General features: G+C 40.1%; 1 protein-coding gene across 1 annotated transcript; it reads left to right on the top strand.

The window, feature by feature from the left end:
* The first annotated feature begins 3,840 nt into the window (after nucleotides 1–3,840).
* Nucleotides 3,841–13,535, top strand: LOC116239064 (butyrophilin subfamily 3 member A3-like). The gene is made up of 11 exons (XM_031609071.2): nucleotides 3,841–3,901; nucleotides 4,670–4,942; nucleotides 5,997–6,095; nucleotides 6,761–6,787; nucleotides 8,230–8,256; nucleotides 8,786–8,812; nucleotides 9,267–9,293; nucleotides 9,763–9,789; nucleotides 10,997–11,017; nucleotides 12,457–12,483; nucleotides 13,015–13,535. The coding sequence occupies exons 1-11, from the start codon at nucleotides 3,841–3,843 to the stop codon at nucleotides 13,533–13,535; spliced, it is 1,137 nt and encodes a 378-aa protein (XP_031464931.2).
* Nucleotides 13,536–20,725: the final 7,190 nt, after the last annotated feature.

Here is a 20,725-nt window from a genome sequence, read left to right on the forward strand (position 1 = left end):
GGACACACACAAGGACATGTTCAGCTTCCCCATCAACAATTCACATCAAAACACTTTTCACCTGTTTGCTTTCACTTCTCTTTTCTGCAACTCTGGCAATATGAGGCACTAATGGAGTGCATGAAGAAGTTAAAGTTCTACACTACAGTTGCAAAAATAACTTTAGATATTAATTTGTTATTAATTAAAATACTTTGCATAGAGAAAGTTGTGTGAATAGTATATGATGCCTGAACATCATGTTCTAATTCATACGCATTTGTGTTTGACATCAGTCATTGTAGAGACTATATCCCTTAGACAATGTACCTGAGTAAAGTATGAACTCTACAAACATCATAAGTTTGGGAAGGTGATGAAAGGCACAGGACATAGTCATACTTTTGTTCACAACTACATTTTGGTGAGACCGTCTGGTGTGTCTGAGATAAGGCACCAACACAACTTTGCCAAGAGTTAACAAAGAACCAATTCTTAGGACTTGTGTAAATTCTGCATCAATGATTACAACTTTCTTCTGTTTCTTTTAAGGGCTATACAGTTCATTTGTCTTTTCAGTTGTAAACATTTGTTGAGTGGCTTTTTCAGTCAGGTTTTGATGACTGACATCTTTCTTCTAAGTTCAGGTGCCATCTTATTCAACAGCTGTTCTTTTGTAATAGATAATATAGAGAAACGACTATGTAGGCAAATAGTATCATCTAAATATTTGATTTTCTCTTCCACTTGAGGAAGTTACCTGTTTAACAAATAGCTCATTTAAAAGAAAAACAGAAGAAAAAAAAAACAAAAAAACTTGTAGAAGTTACTTCAATTGTTTCAAATAATTCTTATTTCAAATGTATGATCTGTGATTTTTTCAACAGTTGGCTTAAATTCCTAAAGTACTAATACATCTTAGTGTGTTCCTCTGTTTGAAACACTTTCGCACTACTTCTGCTACTGAATTTATTTCATATGTATTCACCCCACCTACATTCCCTTTAAAGAAATACACATTTACCCAAAAGCTCATCAATGCTTTCTTTTTGAGCAGCTGGCTCTCTTACTGAGGTTTGACTGAGGTATCTCTCTGCTACCTTAGGCTCTTGAGAATAGAACAGGATCAGATAGGGTACTCAAAGAACACACGATCAGATAGGGTACTCTTTGTCACATTGCATTCTTATCTCTAAATAAGAAAGAGGTGGATTTGAAGGGTGGACTATTCATTGGATGAGGAATAAATTGGATGGTTGCAGCCAAAGTGTTGTAGTCAACAACTCTATGTTTATGTGGGGGTTCATCCTGGGACCAGTGCTCTTTATAGTCTTTATCAATGACCTATACAGTGGGATGTAGGGCTCCCTCAACAAGTTTGCTGATGACACCGATTTAAATGGGGTAGCTAATACATTAAAAGGAAGGGGCAGCATCCAGAGGGACCAGAACAAGCTTGAAAAGTGGGCACAAGATAAAATAATGAGGTTTAACGGGACCAAGTGCAGACCAAGTGCAGGATGTTTTTACAGTGAGAGTGGTGAGGCACAGGAAAAAGTTGCCTAGAGATGTTGTTGCTCCATCCCTGGAGACTTTCAAGGCCTGTATCAGGCCCTGGGCAACCTGATTTAGCTCTGGATGTCCCTATTCATTGCTGGGGAGTCAGACTAGATGACCTTTAAAGAACCCTTCCAACTCTAAAGATTCTATGATTCTATGTTGCACTTGGATAGGGGAAATCCCAGATATGAGTAAAGACTGGTAGAAAAACTCATAGAGAGCAGTGCCACAGAGAAGGACTTCAGGGTTCTGATGGGCAAACAGAGAGACGTAAGCCAGCAGTGTGCACTTTCAGCCTGGAAGGTCAACAGTATCCTGTTGTATCCATCAAGAATTCATTGGTTAACTCTATTTCTTGGGGTTAATTTTCCTCAATATTTTAGAAACCTTTTTTCCTGAAGTTTTTACTTTATACTTCTTTTTGCCTCCCATAGAGGCATTGACTGTTTGACTACAAATAGTGGAAATTCCCTGCCACACCTATTATTTTTATTCCCTTCTTCCTTTTGCTGCATGGCAAAGGTTGATAGGTAACCTTTGGAATTAAAAGTTTTCTTTTTATAATCAAGAAAACTGATCAGTCCAAAGGCCGAAGGTGTCAGAATCCTGAGCGCTGCCGACAGGTTTAAGAGCCTGCATGTGGATTTCAGTAGGGTGCAGCTGCATTTGTGGAAATCTAAAGCAGTACTATTGAAATGCAGGTCTGTATTTCTCTTTTTCACAATCAGTAGTTTATTTAGATGCTTCTGTAGGTAAGAGCTCTGAATAATTCCCCTGACTCCTGCAGTTGTTGTATTGTATTGGCAGTTGTTGTATTGACTCGATCAGCAGATATTTCAGATGTTACCCTGAAAAAATCTCTTGGCATTATACCTGGGAGCTGCTGGGCGATGTTTTGTGTGTGTTTCTATATGGTGAACTGTTGTTTGTTAGGCACAGTAAAAACCTCAAACGTACCTTCTTGACTATCTGTCTTGAAGAGATACTTTCTTTTTGAGTTAGCTCTGGACTCAAGATCAAGTTTAATAGAGGGAAATCCACACTCATCAAGTGAGATGTGGCTGTACAGTCCCTTTGGTAAGACTCAAGTGTGACTGATGGCATGAAATGGGAACGGATCTCTTAATTCTCTCCTCCATTTTGTCATCTTTCGTTGCTGTGAGGCATTACTTTCATTTCTGATGTTCTTCCTTCTCTTTGTCCCTGCTTGTAGCTGGTGCACTCCAGAGTTTTCACTATTGTCCTTTCAATGACAATGCCACAGCAAGGGTAGTCATGAGGGATGACCTGGTAGGCACTTTAATCCCAGTTGTTCATTTTCATTGCTTTTTTTGCTATATGCATTTTTTTTCTTCCCCTCTCCCCCCCCCAAAATATTGCACTGTTTCCTTTCCTGTTTCCTCCCACGCATCTCACCTCTTGTTTTTCTATTAGAGTGATAAATATGAGAGATAGATATATTAAAAATATATACAGTATATATGATACAAAAAAAGAAAAATGAAAAAAAAATCTCTCTAGTTACCTTGACAACAAAGAAAGACCTTTAAATGGTGTGTGAACATCCAAAGGAATGAAAAGACTAATTTAATAAAAGCAGTCAAAAATGTGTCAAACTTTCGCATTCTTTATGGCTTTAGGAATGGACTTACATTTCTCTTCAAAAAGTAGGATTCATACCATATATCACGAGATAACTAAATGTTAGGCTTCTAAGCTTGTTTGGCTTTCTGGTCTCCCTTTACAGTTAGTGAAGAAAAAAGAGTTACCCCTGGTTATATGCAATTCTTTTGTTATAAAAGTGACCTTATGGCATGCTGAAGAAGTGTTGGTTGTCTTAGTTATTATGACCAGGGGAATCCCTAAAAAATCCTCAGGGGAGTTTGGATGGGGCAGAAATAAGGAGAGGTTTCATTTTATTCAAACAAGCAAAGAGAAGTTGAAGAAAATGCCAATAGCAGTATGTCTTTATTTAATATGTTTTTAGATTATCCTTTGTTAGGGATATTTATGGAATTCCATGGCTAGAGTTGGATTCTCAAAACAAGCAAAGTTGCTGGATTTGTAATTTCATTGTCTTGAAATAACATATATACTAGGTTCAAGAAATAAAGATTTAGGAGACTTTTTAGTGTCCATACCATAGCTTTATATTTCTAAATATGGCAGATTTTATGTTCTGCTTTAAATCAGTATCATCTTTGCCATTAGATCCAAAGGGCATCCCAAATCTCTCAGCTGCGTAGACCCTCACATCCTTTATTTTTCTTTTAGACATAGATTTTTTTCTGTCATACAGGTATGGAGCTGACAGCAGCCATCTTCATATTGGTGTTGGCGTCTACACACCAGCCCACTGCAGGTAATTTTGCTCCGTAATGGATTAATTTCCCTGTGTGCTGAATTCTTTTATGGGACTATGAATACATAGGATGACACCCATAACTCTTTTCCTCTCCACAAGGTCCAGTTTTAGATGATTTATTTGAATTTCAGGCAACACAGTTGCATGTTCTGGGATTTGGTGTGCTCAACTGTGGGTATTAAAACTGAGCATCTGAGTGTTCAGTTGTATCTGAGTCTGTGTAGTTGATAGAAGACAGGCATAACATAACTAATTTATCCTATAGTACTCATTCAAAGGAATTAATCCCTCTGTAGGGAGTGCAGTTTCTCCACATTTTCTCTACCAAATGATTGCCTCAGTGAAATACATATATTTTAAATGGCCAAACTTTGATGAGATGAATATACTCAACTAACCTGGGTAGTTGAACCTAACTCTACCGCTAACCCCTAACTTGAGCCCCATCCTAAGCTGTAATTCTAAACCCTAAATCATAACTCTAATACTAACCCTATCTTACCTGCAACTGTGGTTGTGTAGCAGTACTTGATTCTGGTGATTTAAAGAAGAGATAGCTTTTAAAAACTTCTATTTCAAGCTCATTCATTTGTTTAATTCTCAAACTTGTCCTCTACAGTCTGGCTGATCAGAACTGTGGTATTACTTGCTAAAGTTATAGGATAAGGGCTGCAGCTTCAGTGGGTAAACTGTTAGGATTTCATAAATGCAGTACTTCTCAAAGACTCCCCTTTAAAATCACCTGTTTATCAATCTCCTCTATAGGTGTTGGCCATGATCCATTGCTTGTCGTGGATGACTATGAGGATGGTGGCATTCGACTCAAATGTTTATCTGAAAAATTGTTTTCTGAAGCTCAACTGTTGTGGACAGACAGCAGAGGAGACAACATCACAGGAACTCCTCTTTCTGCTGACACCAGCACTGCCAGTGTCAGCAGCTCCATCATTCTTAAAGCAGGATCTGGAAACTCTGCGTCCTGCAAAATTATAGATAAACAACTGAAAACATCAACAGAATCTTCAGTTGCCATTGCAGGTGAGTATGAGCTTCTAGCTTGTACTGAGCTAATGTATGCAGACCAAATTGCCCCAGGAACACATATTTATAGTGGTACAGTGTAAACAGTTTTCTTCCAGAATTTTTTTATTTGTTGGTTGGTTCAGTTTTTTGCTGCTGTTATTTTTTGTTTTTCCTTTCCTCTGAACAGCCATTAGCTTCCTTGTGTGACAAACTAAAACACAAAAATATCCTTCCATAGATGTGATGTTGCATGGGGAAAATCAAGTCCTGTTATCAGATAGTGCCTATTCTTATTTTCAGGGATGGAGAAAGCTACTGTCACACCTCTCTCTCTTTCCCTTTCATTTTCTTCCACTTCCTTTTCTATTTCATTAACACCTGATGTTGTGGTTTAGACAAACTCAGGGACATGAAAGTCCTGGTGAACTACTTCTACAGGTGTCTATGAATGCAAAACTTTGATCCAAATTCATTTTGTTTCACTTTAGACGTATAAAAAAGTTTTGTTTGTTTTTCATTATCCAAAGGAGTTCAACAGACTTCTCCAAAAGTGATTCAAAATGCAGCATCTAAAATAGTGGTAAATCAGCTGTCGTCGACTTTTTTAATTGGAATACGGCTAATCTTATTATGAATCATATTATTATTACTACTAGCAGCAGCAGCAGTGTTATTTATTAATATTTATTATTTTATTCTGTGCTTCCCAGTAAAATTAAATGTGATTACAACATATTGCTACAGACATACAACGTGTGTGCATGTGTAGTACACATACAACACTTTTAGCACAAGCAGTTATCAACTCAGCTGTATCTTTAGCCTTGTTAAAAGCTTTTATAAGAGCCTGACAATACAACTTTGAGATTTCACCAAGTAGAGCCATGATCATATCTTGTTCTGGATCGTGATACACTCAAGGTTGTTTCTAGGCTTATGCTGATGGTTTGCCTCGCTGAAAATGGCCATTAGACTATTGAAACCAGACGTCACGGATGAACAGAGAGAACCAACATCAACAGTTGGTTCTGCAAGAAAAATGATTATTGATCTCCTGAATAATTTGCAGATGCCTTCTTTCCTTCCACCTCCCCTTGGCTGGCGGCTTTAGTTGTGATCCTGCTCCTGAGCATATTCCTGGTCCTCGCTGCATTTTATAAAATCAGAAGTAAGTTCCACTTATAATGCCAAATGCAATCTGGTTGAAAACATTGCCATCTTATTCATAATTATCTGGGGAGTGTACAGGGTAATGGAAAATCACACGTGATTTTTCAGCCTTGATTCTTCACAGTATTTCTACATTTCTGCATTTCTTACATTGTATTTCCTTTTCTAAGCAACTGTTGACTACTCCAACATCTTAGAGTATAAACCTATACAATCACGTCTTAGAAGATAAATCAATGCGTTACTGTAGTGAAATAATTACTTTAACTTAATCTCATTACTGAAATAGTATAATTCTTGCAAATACCTAAAATATGTCACCATACCCAGAGATATCCACTGGTTCCATTTGTTTGCAAGCTATTTTACTGCTTTATATAGTTCCTCAGACAGTTCAACAACACAAATCAGCTGCCAAGGAAGTACACTGGCTGATGCTTTTCTTTTAGCATTGCTTATTTTATTCATTAAATTATGAGTGATTTCTTGTAATTTTAATAGAAAGTATATATAAACCAAGATATTTTGGAAATAACTTTTCTTTACCAAACAACACACATGACCACTATAGAATATCCAAGGTTTCATGTGAAACCCTACAAGTAAACAAGGAAGAAAGTTGGATAACATTTTCTTTCTCCCTCTCCTTTTTCTCTCTCTCAGAGAACAATAAGGAAATCACTCGTGCACGTAAGTAATATTGATACCACTTTTCATCATTGACACTTCAATAGAGACAGCAGTATAAACATAGTTAGCCAGTGGTATAAACAATGGAGTTAATTAAGTTGTATTTCTAAAGCTGCTTAATGAAATCTTTCTGAAGACTGGGATTTAGGTTTGGCCAATCTATCTACTGTCTGTCAATGTGGAAAGACGTAGTTAATTTCTTTTTGTTGCTGATTGCCCTGCATGCATAACCTTGGCTGGCTTTCTTACTTGACCAACCATGTATCTAGAAGTTTTCCACTCCCAGAAAAATGACTTTTTGACCATTTCCCTATCTGTCATGTCCAGGCTCTTTAAAGCAGTAGAATATTTTCAATGAAGAAATGCATTTCATGTGAAAATTGGACACTTATAAGATGTTTGTAATTTTAATGCTTATTAAAAAAATAATAGAAAATTCAGTCAAAAGAAAAGAGAAAATTATACGACTTAGTTTAGACAGTTGCATCTTTCTCACCAGTAGTGATCGATATCTGATTGCAGTTCAGAGCAGGAACCAAACTTATCCTTCTGAGCTGTCATGAGGGAAATCTTTACTATCTAATGACTACAGGAACAGCAAAGATAGATTAAGGTTATTGGCCTAAAGGTAGTCATTAATTCTAAACAATCCAAATATTCATAATGCTGAGCAATTTGTTTTATTGTTGTTCTTTTTGTTTTCTGTTGTAGTGGGTCTTTTTTTTTTTTTTTTAATGTTTGTTTATTTTAAGAACTTGACGGTTTGGATGAATACTTTCATCAATTTCTGAATAGTTTTAATGTTCAGACTTACAGAAGAGATGCAGAATAAATTCAGTGTCTGCTAATGATAAATCTAATGATAAGTCTAAATAAAAGAAATTTTTTCTCTGCTGTACTTGAGGAACTGAACTGCCATCCAGTAAACCAAACACAGAAATTTGCATACAAACATAAATGTTTTGGATATGTAAAATTGGGAGTTAGCCCTCAGAAAGTTTTATTGAAATTTGTATCCAGTCATTGCTGGAAAGCTTTTCATCACTTTTCAAATAATCATAGAGACTGGAAGGACCTCTGAGTTCATGACGAAAGAAAACAATTTGATGTCAAATTGGTTGTGCTTTATATCTATTGCTTTTGTTTCAAATGCTGCACGAGGCAAGCTTAACTTGGGAAAAAAAATTGTTTCAGTCAGTAACAGTACTGCAATTGTTTAAACTGAAACTATGAAAAAAATAATTTATCTTCGAAGTCTACTCCCTAGTAAATCCAACTAATAGTTTATGTACATATGTATATAAATGTAATGCAAATACACTCATACAAATATCCATAGAAGTCGCTGCAGTTTAATCACTCCTGTGTAGTCTTTAAAACTGAATGTGAAGTGTTTGGAGAATTATTTTTTAGGATCTCAGCATATTGCTTTCTGTTCACAGAAAAAGCACGAGAGCAAATTCAACAGGGTAAGTCTGACAGTGTTTTTTCCTAGTGATTTCTCTCTATAAATATATAATTCTTCAGGAACAGCTGAAGGTTGAGCTCAGGAGATATTTGTAGCTGTACTGTTTTTGCATAATAAAATTTAAAAAGTAATCAAGTTCCCTTTTATATTATCCACGTAAAGATAAATTCCTAAGAGCATCTGGTTTGAGAATTATTTTTGGTCAGTATTTGACCTTGCAAATTGCTCTATCAGTGAATTAACATAATTTAATACATTCTTAATTTGGGATTATTGTTCATGATTAGTTCCAACTTATAAGGAAAAGAAGATTTAAGTTCCAGAGCCTGGAAAAGTAAAAGAAAATATAGTTTTCTGAACTCTTTATGAAAAATCTGGGAGCTTTGTTATCAGCTAGGACTACACTGTACAAATATAAAGCCAGCGTATTGTTTTGACTCTGGACAGCAAGTTTGCTGGGCAAACTATGCAAATTATGTCAGAGAGAGAAAAGAATTTGTTTTCTAATATTTAATCAAAATTTTTTTCAGACATAGATGAACTCAAACAGAAACTGGGTAAGAGCATATTTTGACTTCTCTTTGTTATATTGGTTTTGAAGATTGTTAGTTAGAAGAACCCTTTTTTCATTAAAAAGTAAAAAAGGATCATGAGAGGGCCCATAGTGAAAATGTCTTTCTTTTCCAGATTTTCATTTAATCGAAGATAGTAATAGCAGTTAATAACACCTGGTTTTAGCCAATGGATTTTATATATCTAGTCTAAGTTAATCATCTAGACTCCTTCTACAGTAAATAGACAGGTATGGGTCAGCAGACAGTTTACCCTATCAGTTTTGATGACCTACTCATGTGCCTCACATTTTATTCTGAGCTTAATATTAGGCCTCATTTCCCAAAATGAAAACACTCTTCAACTCTTCAGTGCTGAAATTCTCTGTCAGATTTTGTGAATTTTCGTCTTGAGAAATGAATTTCACTGTCATTTCTGCTTTATTTCTTTACTGTTCAGAAGAGCAAAAGAGAAGATTTCATAAAGGTAAATTAACATTTTTTTCCACTTTTCTATTTTTTTATATTTTTTATCTCATTGTTCTAATAAAATAGTGATGTTTCTTGCAATTTTGAATAACAGAATTGGAAAACACTCTTAGAATTTATAACTTGCAAAGATTAACTTCCCTCATCCAACCAAAATATAATTTGAATTTTGTGTTATACATGTACATTGTGTTATACATGTACAAACACCAAACCTCTTTTTATCTATAGGTGTATATATACACCTATGCATCTTTATATAAAAGAGCATCTATCTAACTAACTAACTAACTATAGCTATCTGTATGTAACTATATCTATTTAGATGTTCTACATATACGGATAGATTAGTCCCATACATAAAGTGTTCTATAATTCTAATATTCTATAATTCTATGAGTGCAGCATAATTCACCTGCTATAGTCTTCCTAACTTTTCATAGGCTTTTAATTTTGTTTCTTTGTAGAAAATGAGGATGCAGAGAAAAGAATTGGTAAGGATAATGTTAACTTCGAAAAGTCCTTAAAAATCATCTAAGTTTTGTTTGATCAGAAATACTATTTTAGAATTGACTAGTGAAACATTTTGAGATCTTTAAAAGATTGGAGGTCCGTCACAGCACTTCCCTCTCTCTTTCACACTTTGAGGCTTAGTTGTCCCTAAAAAAAAAAGACATAATCTTGGTCTCTGGAATGTCTATTTCCATAGTAAGGGAGTATCATTTAAGGAGTCCATCAAAAGTTCAATTTTTTCAATTTTTTTTTTTTTTTTTTGTAACTGAGAAAAAATGTCTCTTTCTGCTAACAGGCATATTTAAAAAGAGGAGTAATATTTATAGAGAGAGGCACACACATTTATATGCAGTTTGACTCTTGGCTATGTAGAATTTCTATTTGGTGTGGTGTGAAGCATATCCACAGCCCCTGTAAATCCTTACAAGTGGGACATTAAGGCTAAGGCAATATTCTTGGCTTCCATACTGAGGGATGAAAACATTCAAGAGAGAGATAGTTGAAACAGCAGAGAATAAATTTTCTGGTGTACCCATCTCTTCCTCCTCACAATGGGCCAAGCCAAGTGCAAGGTCTTGCATCTGGGTTGAGGCAACTTCCACAATCAATACAAGCTGGGGATGTAAGGATGGAGTACAGCCCTGTCAAAAAGGACCCGGGGGTAGTGGTGGATGGCAGCTGGATGTGAGCCAGCAGTGTGCTCTTGCAGCCCAGAAAGCCAACTGTATTCTGGGCTGCATGAAAACTGTTTCAAACTAAAAGAGAGGACATTTAGATTGGGCATAAGGAAGAATTCTGTTACTAAAAGGGTGGTGAGACACTGTACAGGTAGCCCAGAAAGGAGGTGGATGCCTACCCCTTGGAGACAACCAAGGTTAGTTGGACCAGGCTCTGAACAACCTGATCTAGGTGTAGATGTCCCTGTTCACTGCAGGAGAGTTAGACTAGATGAACTTTAAGGGTCCCCTCCAACACAAATGATTCTATGATTCTATGATTCTACAGATAGCCCAGGTGACTAGCTTGGATTTAGATAACCTCTATTCTGAAGTTACACCAGCATCCTTTCCTGAGTGCTAGGCCGAGTCACACTTAAATAATGTAGTATTGGAAATACTTATATTAGCTGAGATTCTACAGGAGAACCTTGCCACACATAACTATAATGTAAGTTTATCTGTTTTTCAGAAAACATCCGGAATGAACTGAGTGAGTTGAAAGTAGAAAATGAATTTTGTCACATTTTCAATTATCAAAATATGTAAATCAAAATGGAGCACTGGAACTGGTTATCCATAAAAGTTGTGGAGTTTCCCTCCTTGTAGATGTTCAAAAGTCATCTGTCTCCCACAGTATTCTCCAGGAGAAGCTGCAGCACATGGCTTGGAAAAATACATTCTTTGCTGGGTGAAGAACTGGTTTGGAGGGTCAGGCACAGAAAGTGGTGGTGATTGGAATTAAATCCACCTGGTGACCAATCACAAGTGGTCTTCCCCAGAGGTCAGTACTGGGGCCTGTCCTGCTCCGTATCTTTACTGATGACCTGGATGAGGGCATTGAGTGCACCTTCAGTAAGTTTGCAGATGACACCAAGTTGGCTGGATGTGTCGATCTGCCCGGGGATAGGAAAGCCCAGAGGGATCTGGACAGGCTGATTGCTGGGCTGAGGAGAAAGGGATGAAGTTCAACAAGACTAAGTTCCAGGTCCTGTACTTTGGCCACAGCAACCCCGGGCAGCGCTACAGGACTGGAGCAGGAATGGCTGGAAGGTTGCGTAGAGGAAATGGATCTGGGGGTATTGATCAACATTTGGTTGAACATGAGCCAACCATGTATTCAGGTGACCAAGAAGGCCAGTGGCATCCTAGCTTGTATCAGAAATAGCTTTTCCAGCAGGAGCAGGGAAGTGATCAACCTTCTGTACTCAGTACTGGTGAGGCTGTACCTTGAATATTGTGTTCAGTTTTGGGCCCCTCACTACAAGAAAGACACTGTGGTCCTGGAGCATGTCCAGAGAAGGGCAGTGAAGCTGTGAGTGATCTGGAGCACAAGTCTTATGAAGAGTGGCTGAGGGAACTGGGATTGTTTAGTTTGGAGAATAGAAGTCTTAAGGGTGATCTTATCACTCTCTACAACTCCCTGTAGGGAGGTCGTGGTGAAGTAGAGAAGCTTCTTCTCCCATGTAACTAGCAACAGGACTAGAGGGAATGGTCTCAGGTTGTGCTAGGGGAGATTCAGTCTGAACACAAGGAAATACTTATTCAAGAGAGGGCAGTCAGGCACTGGAATGGACTGCCCAGGGATAAGGGGTGAGGATGAGGACCTGGAGGTGTTCAAGAAACATTTAGATGTTGTACTGAGGGACATGGTTTAGTGAGAAATATTAGTGATATGTGGATGGTTGGACTGGGTGGTCTAAGGGTTTTTTTCCAACCTTGCTGATTCTATGATTCTATGAGTATATTGTTTGGGCAACCTTTTCTGTTTGAGTGCTGGGGTTGTACAGATGGACCCAGTGGTCCGTCCCAACCTCAACCATTCTGTGCTTCTTTGTAACAATATACAGCTCCAAAATCAGGTATGTTAACACTACTAGTAATTTAAATTAACCATTCTTCTTTTTTCTTTTTTTTTATTTTTTCTTGCAGAGTTCAGGAAAGCTCGTAGCAACGCAGGTAAGCCAAGACTCACCTGCCATTAACCTCACGTTCTTCCATGCACATACAAATATCTATTATTTGTGCCACAAAAATTCACAGGATGTAATAATTTGGGGAAAATATTAATCCTGTTTGTTGAAACAGGCACACAGTCTTTTGTAGGCATCTCCCATTTACACTGTTCTCAAAATCATGAGTTGAAATGGATCATTTCTGTTCGTTCCATTTAAGACCTTTTTAAATGTTATGTGGCTTCAAGAGATTCAGCTTTATGTTCTACTCAAAAAGCAAATTGATGAGTTGATATGATGCAGATGGTTTAACTAAGCCACAATAAAACCAGAGAAAAGGCATGTCCCACTGCAGATTGTTATTCCTATTGAGTTTTTGTCCCAGAAAACTACAGTACATTCCTGGTGTATAAATTTACTTATTTATTTGATTATTTTACTATTTGTCTTCTGTATTCTCTTCCTTTGACATCTTTGTTTATTTTCCTGAAAATCAGAAATAATTACTTTTTACTTAATTCTCTTCTTTTTCAAGTTAATATCACTCTGGATCAGAAATGCAAACACCCCAACCTCTGCATTAGTAATGACAACAGGAGGGTAAAGTCCTCAAACAAGACAGAGACAGCCATCAAAGCGATCGTGGTAGCTACTGAAGGTTTTCCAGACAAAAAACATTACTGGGAAGTGGAGGTGGGGAACCAATCACAGTGGGAGCTGGGAGTGGTGAGTGAGAAAATTAGGAATATGATAATGAACAACACGGGGAATTCTCTCCCAGTGAATGATTTATTCAGTCTACAGTATTCTCAGGGAAAATACATACTAACTGGTGGGGAGGATCTAAGTGATTGCAAGCAGTGCAGTGTGGTGGGTGTTCTCCTGGATGTGGAAAACACTGAGCTTTCATTCTACAATGTTGAAGAAATGAGCCCTATTGGGTCTGTCTTCTCTGAGTTTACTGGGAAACAATACCCATTCTTCAGTCCAGACTCAAGTGGCGAGTGGCTGGGGGTACGACCTGTAAAACCACAGACCTATGACTCTTTTTCATAGAGTGAGAAAGAGATTAATAAATGAACGATGTGGTGAATAAGAGAGAATGCAAAAACGTAGAGGAAGAAAAGAATGTATTTTCATCTTTAAAAGCTATGGTTAAGGAAGAAATAGTGGCTGAAGTACTTCAGAGGGAGTCATCTTGCTGTAAGAGCTCATTTTGTAAAAATTGAAACATATCAGACATTGCAATTGTATTTTATTCTGTCTGGATTAAGAGCAAACAAACAAATAAACACAAAAAACCTAAGTGCTACATATTTATTTCAGTATTTGTGGTTTTTATTGTATATTCATTTTCGTCTAACAAACTCAAATATAGTCATTTGTAAACAACAGTTATATTCAACTGACTGAATGTGGAAGCATAATGCATTTTGAACTCACGTATCCACAGCTAGAATTAAATGACCTAATTTGCACTTTCAATTGAAATTGTGGCTAAGCCAACATTAAAACAAAACAAAACAAAATTCTAAGTCCTAATACTTTTGCTCAGTTTAAAACTCTCCTAAATAAAATTTGATTGAATAACTGCAAGAAAATCAGGACATTGAGTTAGTGGCATGGTACATATCCAGGTACAACATGGCCCAACTACTCAAAGCGACCAGTGCCTTGAAAAATTGTCCAACTGGGAAATGAAAGGCATGAAAGTTAAGGGATGGGAACAACTGATGAATGTGGTGTGAGCTGTTTTCCTGAAAATGGCTGAACATAGAATGGCTTGGGTCGGAAAGGATCTTAAAGATTATCTATGTAAGTCACTCTGACAGTAATGCTTCCTATTTATTTCTGTGGAAACTACAACAGCTACAAAGAACACAGTAACACTCTTTGATAGAGCAAATTCTCAGCTACAAAACACTATTTTTCAATATAGTCAGCATCATTAGCTTTGCATTTTGCCAAAGAGTTTTCATGCTGTGATAATACAAATCTGCACCAGTGGAGGTGATCACTGCTTCACAGCTGCTATGGAGGCATTGTTGAAATGCATCATCTACTGCTTCCCTGTGCTCACATTCACCATTTGGTCTCCATTAAACATTCATCAAGTGTTGATAAATGTCAGAGAGTGCAATTTTTTCTGCGTGGAGGAATTACACACCTTCACTTCACGAGCACTTCCATGTCAGACTCCATTTTGTCAGACTGACCCTCTGCTGCCATCTGTCGCATGGCAACAGAATTGAATGGAATATTGGCAGGAATGTTCAGCCTCCACTGACATCCCACCAACATCTGCCTCTGGCACTGTGGGTCAACATAATAAACAGAAGACATTACTTTAGGAGCAGCTACCTTAGTTCCAACGTCCACAGACTGATGGAAAATGGGGAGCTGCTTCTAAAAGGAATGTGGAGACTCAGACAGGAAGCATGAATATCCATGCCACAGTTCAGGTCTCAGGCTGCAGAGAATGCCTGGCCCTGTCACTGCTACAGCAGGGCAGAAGGGATACCACCGGTGTGCGGTGTGAGCAGGTGAATGATCTGCTCAGCCTGGTGGTAGAGCTAAAGGAGGAAATAGAAAGGCTGAACAGCATCTGGGATTGTGGGAAGGGGATTGATTGGTGGAGTCACACTATGCCATCCCTATGGGAAGGGCGTGGGGGAGATGCTCCTCAAGCAATGGGGGATCATCTGCCTGCTCACAGTCAGGTGGGAAGAGGCAACCTCAAAGATGAGGGATGGAAACAAGTCTCTGTTTAGGGCAGCAAGCTGACTGCCCCTCAGCCCCTCCCACCTTCCCAGGTGCCCTTACATAACAGGTATGAAGCTCTGGAGCTGGAGGTACTGGGGGATATGGTTGTTGGTAAAAGCCCATCCATGCAGGAGTGGTAGCCCAAGGCTAGTCAGTCTGCTCCCTGTTTTGCTACAACATCAGTCAGGAAAAAAAAGGAAGGCTGTTGTTGTAGGGGACTCCCTTGTGAGAGGAACCAAGGGACTGATATGCCACTTGGATTCGTCCCAGAGGGAGGTGTGTTGCCTGCCTGGTGCCTGGGTGAGAGAGATCGCCAGGGACATCACTCACCTCATTAAGCCCTCTGATTATTATCCATTATTGGTTTTCCACATCAGAAATGAAGAGGCAGGCAAAAGAAGTTCTCGAGTGATCAAAAGGGACTTCAGGACTCTGGGAAGGCATCTGAAGGGATTGGAAGTGCAAATTGTGTTCACCTCTGTCCTCTCAGTTAGTGACTGGGATCCACACAAAAGGAGGAGGGTGGACATGCTGAATGAATGGCTTTGCGAATGGTGTCGTACTCAGGGCTTTGGGTACAATGGCTTGGGATGCAGCCTTGAGAAAGGGGGAATGCTGACAGCAGATGGGAGCCAACTGACTAGAAGGGCCACAAATATTCTTGGGAACAAGGTGGCTGGCTGGTTAGCAGGGTTTTAAACTAGATATGATGGGGGAAGAGGGTGTACTAGGTGACAGAGAAGCGCATGGGAATGCTGTCATCTTGGGAGGCAGTAAGAGAAAACCCCAGACTTGTCCTGGAGGTAGTAGGGAGGGCTCCTCTGAGAAGGCAACGAGGCCAATAGCTAAGCCTCTTTACCAACGTGCGCAGCATGGGAAATAAACAGGAGGAGTTAGAAAACGTGGCGCAATTGGAAACGTATGACCTAATTGCTATCACGGAAACATGGTGGGATGAATCTCATTATTGGAATACCCTGATTGAGGACTGCGGGCTTTTCAGAAGGGATAGACAGGGTAGGAAGGGTGGCAGAGGGTAATAGGTGAGGTTGAGGGTGGAACAAGGGGTGGTATAAGGGGAGTAGGGATTGGTTCATGGGTTTCCTGGATGGGTTCGTGGGTTTCCTGGGCGGTCACATGTCACGGTATATAAGTGCTTGTTACGCAGCAGTAAATTGGCTTTCGGCATAGGAACACTGGTCGTTCGGTCCGTCCGACTGTCCCCTCGCCGGAGGTCGATGTTGCACAGCAACACCCTCTACGTTAGGAAGTGGATAGATTGCGAAGAGCTGTGTCTGAGGAACAGCCACGATCGGGTCGAGAGCTTGTAGGTAAAAATTAAGGATCAGTCCAGCAAAGGACATGTAGTGGTTGGGGTCTGCTACAGGCCACCGGATCAGGGGGCCTGTTGATGAGGCCTTCTTGCTTCAGCTGCAGGAGGTGTCATGCTCGTGCGTTCTTGTCCTGATGGGGGATTTCAACCACTCAGATATCTGCTGGGACAGCGGCGTGGCAGGTGGCAGACAATCCAGGAGATTCCTGGAGTCTGTTGAGGACAACTTCCTGATCCAGGTAGTAGATGGACCAACCCAAGGTGAAGCCTCACTGGACCTGGTGCTCACTACTGCAGAGGAGAGCATTAGGAAGGTTAAGGTTGGAGGCAGCCTGGATGTAGCGACCATGCCTCAGTGGAGTTTGTGATCTTGAGGAATGTGGGCCTGGCAAAAAGCAGAGCTAGGACCCTGTGCTTTAGGAGACCAAACTTCTGTCTGCTCAAGGAACTGCTGAGTGGGATCCCCTGGGAAACTGTCCTTAAGGGCATGGGCACAGAACAGAGCTGGCAGCTCTTTAAGGACACCCTTCTGAGAGCCCAATGGCTCTCCATCCCCCAGCAGAAGAAGTCGAGCAGGGGAGGCAGGCATCTGTCATGGCTGTGCAAGGACCTGCAGCTTAAACTAAGAGAAAAGAGGGAAATGCACAGAAAGTGGAAGCAGGGTTGTGTATCCTGGGAAGAATACAGGGCTGTTGTCCGTGCGTGTGGAGATAGGATTAGGAAAGCCAAGGCGCAGATGGAGCTGAATCTGGTGAGGGATGTGAAAGATAACAAAAAGGGGTTCTACAGGTCCATAGGCAGGAAGAGACAGGCCGAGGAGAGTGTTCCCCCTCTGATGAAAGGTAACAGGGAGTTGGTTTCCTCAGACATAGAAAAAGCTGAGGTACTCAATGAGTGCTTTGCCTCAGTCTTCAGTCAGTGTCTGTGAGGCTTCCCATGTCTGTGAGGACCATAAGGCTCTAGATGAGGGTGTTGTGAGTGGTTTCTGAACCACTGTAATGGTGGAACAAATCTGAGTCCTCCTCATGAAATTGAACATGTTTAAGTCCATGGGGCCAGATGATGTCCATCCTAGGGTTCTGAAAGACATGGGTGATGTGGTTGCCAAGCTGCTCTCCATGGCTGTCTGGTGAAGTCCTGGGTGAATGGAAAAAGGGAAACATTACTCCCATTTTTAAGAAAAGGAGAAAGGAAGACCCAGAAAACTACAGGCTGATGAGCATCACCTCTGTGCCTGGGAAGATCATGGAGGAGATCCTCCTAGAAGCTATATTAAGGCACATACAAGATAAAGAGGTGATTTGAGACAGCCAGCATGGCTTCACCAAGGGCAGATCCTGCCTGACCAATCTGATGGCCTTCTATGATAGAGTGATGACTTCGGTGGACAGGGGAAGGGTGGTGGATGTCATCTATCTGGACTTCTGCAAGGCCTTTGACATGGTCCCTCACCACATCCTTCTCTCTAAATTGGAGAGGTGTGGATTTTAAGGATGGACTGTTCGATGGATTAGGAATTGGCTGGCTGGATGCAGCCAAAGTGTTGTGATCAGTGGTTCTGTGTCAGGTTGCAGGCTGGTCATAAGCAGTTTCCCTCAGGGGTCGGTCTTGGGACTGGTGCTCTTCAACATCTTCGTCAATGACACAGATGATGGCATTGAGTGCACCCTCAGCAAGTTTGCAGAGGACACAAAGCTGAGAGGTGCAATTGATACACTGGAAGGAAGGGAAGCCATTGAGAGGGACCTGGACAGGCTGGAGAAGTGGGCCCATGAAAACCTAATGAGGTTCAGTAAGGTTAAGTGCAGGATGCTGCATTCTGGTCGGGACAGTCCCAGGTATTTAGACAAGCTGGGGGAAGATCTTCCAGAGAGCAGCCCTATGGATAAGGACTTGGGGTACTGGTGGATAAGAAGCTGGACATGAGCCAGCAGTGTGTGCTTGCAGCCTGGAAGGCCAAATGCATTCTGGATTGCATTAAAAAAGGGATGGCCAGCTGGGAGAGAGAGGTGATTGTCCCCCTCTACTCGGCTCTTGTGAGGCCCCATCTGGATGGAGTACTGCGTCCAGGCCTGGGGCCCCCAGCACAGGAAGGACGTGGAGCTCTTGGAGCAGGTCCAGAGGAGGGCATTAAGTTGATCAGAGGGCTGGAGCACCTCTCCTATGAAAAAAGGTTGAGGGAACTGGGCTGGTTTAGCTTGGAGAAGAGAAGGCTCCGAGGAGACCTCATTGTGGCCTTCCAGTACTTGAAGGGAGCATATAAACAGGAGGGGGAACGGCTGTTTACGAGGGTGGATAGTGATAGGACAAGGGGGAATGGTTTTAAACTAACACAGTGGAGGTTTCAGGTTAGATATTAAGAGGAAGTTTTTCACACTGAGGTGGTGACGCACTGGAACAGGTCGCTCTAGGAGGTTGTGGATGCCCCATCCCTGGAGGCATTCAAAGCCAGGCTGGATGTGGCTCAGGTCTGGTCTGGTGGTTGGCTACACTGCACATAGCAGATGGGTTAAACTCGATGATTATCATGGTGCTTTTCAACCCAGCATATTCTATGATTCTATGATTCTATGAACTGGATGGTCTTGCTCTTCGTATGAAGGAATTAGTTCTGAGAGATGGAAAATCTTGAAACTATATATGAGATGAATTCTTAAGACCTGTTGATGCTGAAATGGGAGAAACAGCAATTCATCCGCAAGGGCAGTTCAAATGTAAATCCCGTCTGGTGGAATATCACTATACAAATGAGATGTTTATCACTGGAGTTGGTAGAGTCAATGGATATGGTAAGAGATCACAAAACAAACAAACAAGCAAACAAGCAAACACAAAAACGATGATATTGCAGATGTCTGGTGAACAGAACCTCATTGGAGAAGTGCAGCCTGGTGAGCTACTCCAAAGCTGTGACCAGACAGCAATCATATTTAACACTGCAGTTGACAAAACAGATTGGGTAAGTTCAGCACACAGATAATCAACGTGAAGGAAGAGAACTCTGTTAAAATGGGCTATATGACCTTAAAAAAAAACAAAAAAAAACCCAAAAAAACAAAAACAAACAAACAAACAAAAAAGATGAAGAAGTCCCTAAAGCTACAGAGCAGAAAGGAAGGAACCCACAAGCTGCCTTGAAACTCTTAGAAATGCATTACTTTGGAAACCTTAGTAAAATGTGCATCACAATTCAAAGAGAAATGAAATATGTCTAAAAAAAGTCCCTGGAAAATTTAGAGTATATCATAGAAACAGCATAAAAGAAACCAAAAATCAGAAGCAAAGTCCATAAAGCTCGTACACGTATAAAGAAGTTCCCAAAAGCAACAATTTTAAGACAGCCTTGCAAACAATACTGAAAATGATAGAAAAAAATTACATCAACTGGGAATGGACTGGGAGAAACAAGACATTAATAAGTAACCAGAATTACGTGGTGTCACAGGCAAGTCCTGAAGGAACTCAAAATGGAATTATAAAATGCTCACTGTCTCCATGTGAGATGGGAACGAATCAGAACAAAAAGGTAAAACTCTTGCATTGAAACATGGACAATTTACTAAGATAGAAAAGAAAGGGAAAATCATAGTAAATGTATGTACATTTACAAAACAATTGAGAAGAGAAGAAAAACACAAAATACCAGCCAACTTTCCTCTACAAAAAAGGTGATGCACAGAGCAATTGCTCACCACCTTGTGAACAACGGCCAGCCGGTCTCTGAGCAGCTCCAACCACCCAGCCAACACCCCCCAGTGTTTTTGATCACCAAGATGTTATATGGTGTGAAATATCCCTTTGGCCAATTTAGCTCAACTGTTCCCATTTTCTACCCTCCCAGCACCTTGTGCTTCCCCAGCTCATTGCTGCAGGACAGTGAGAGAAGTTGAAATGTCTGTGACCCTGCACTGCTCTGCAGCAACAAAAACATTGGTGTTATATCACCGTTATTCACATCATAAATCCAAAACGCAGAACCGTATCAGCTACCATGAGCTCACACCTGAGTCCCATTGGCTACTAGATTCTTGCCAAAAGCACACAATGCACAGAAAGAAAATCTTGTTTATTTGTTTGTTTGTTTTAATTTAACTTGATTTTTTTTTTTTTTTAAATTTTTATTATCTGTCACATTGCAGCCATCTTGATT

This window comes from Phasianus colchicus, chromosome 31 (assembly GCF_987193195.1).
Source record: "Phasianus colchicus chromosome 31, bPhaCol1.hap1.1, whole genome shotgun sequence".
Taxonomy (NCBI): domain Eukaryota; kingdom Metazoa; phylum Chordata; class Aves; order Galliformes; family Phasianidae; genus Phasianus; species Phasianus colchicus.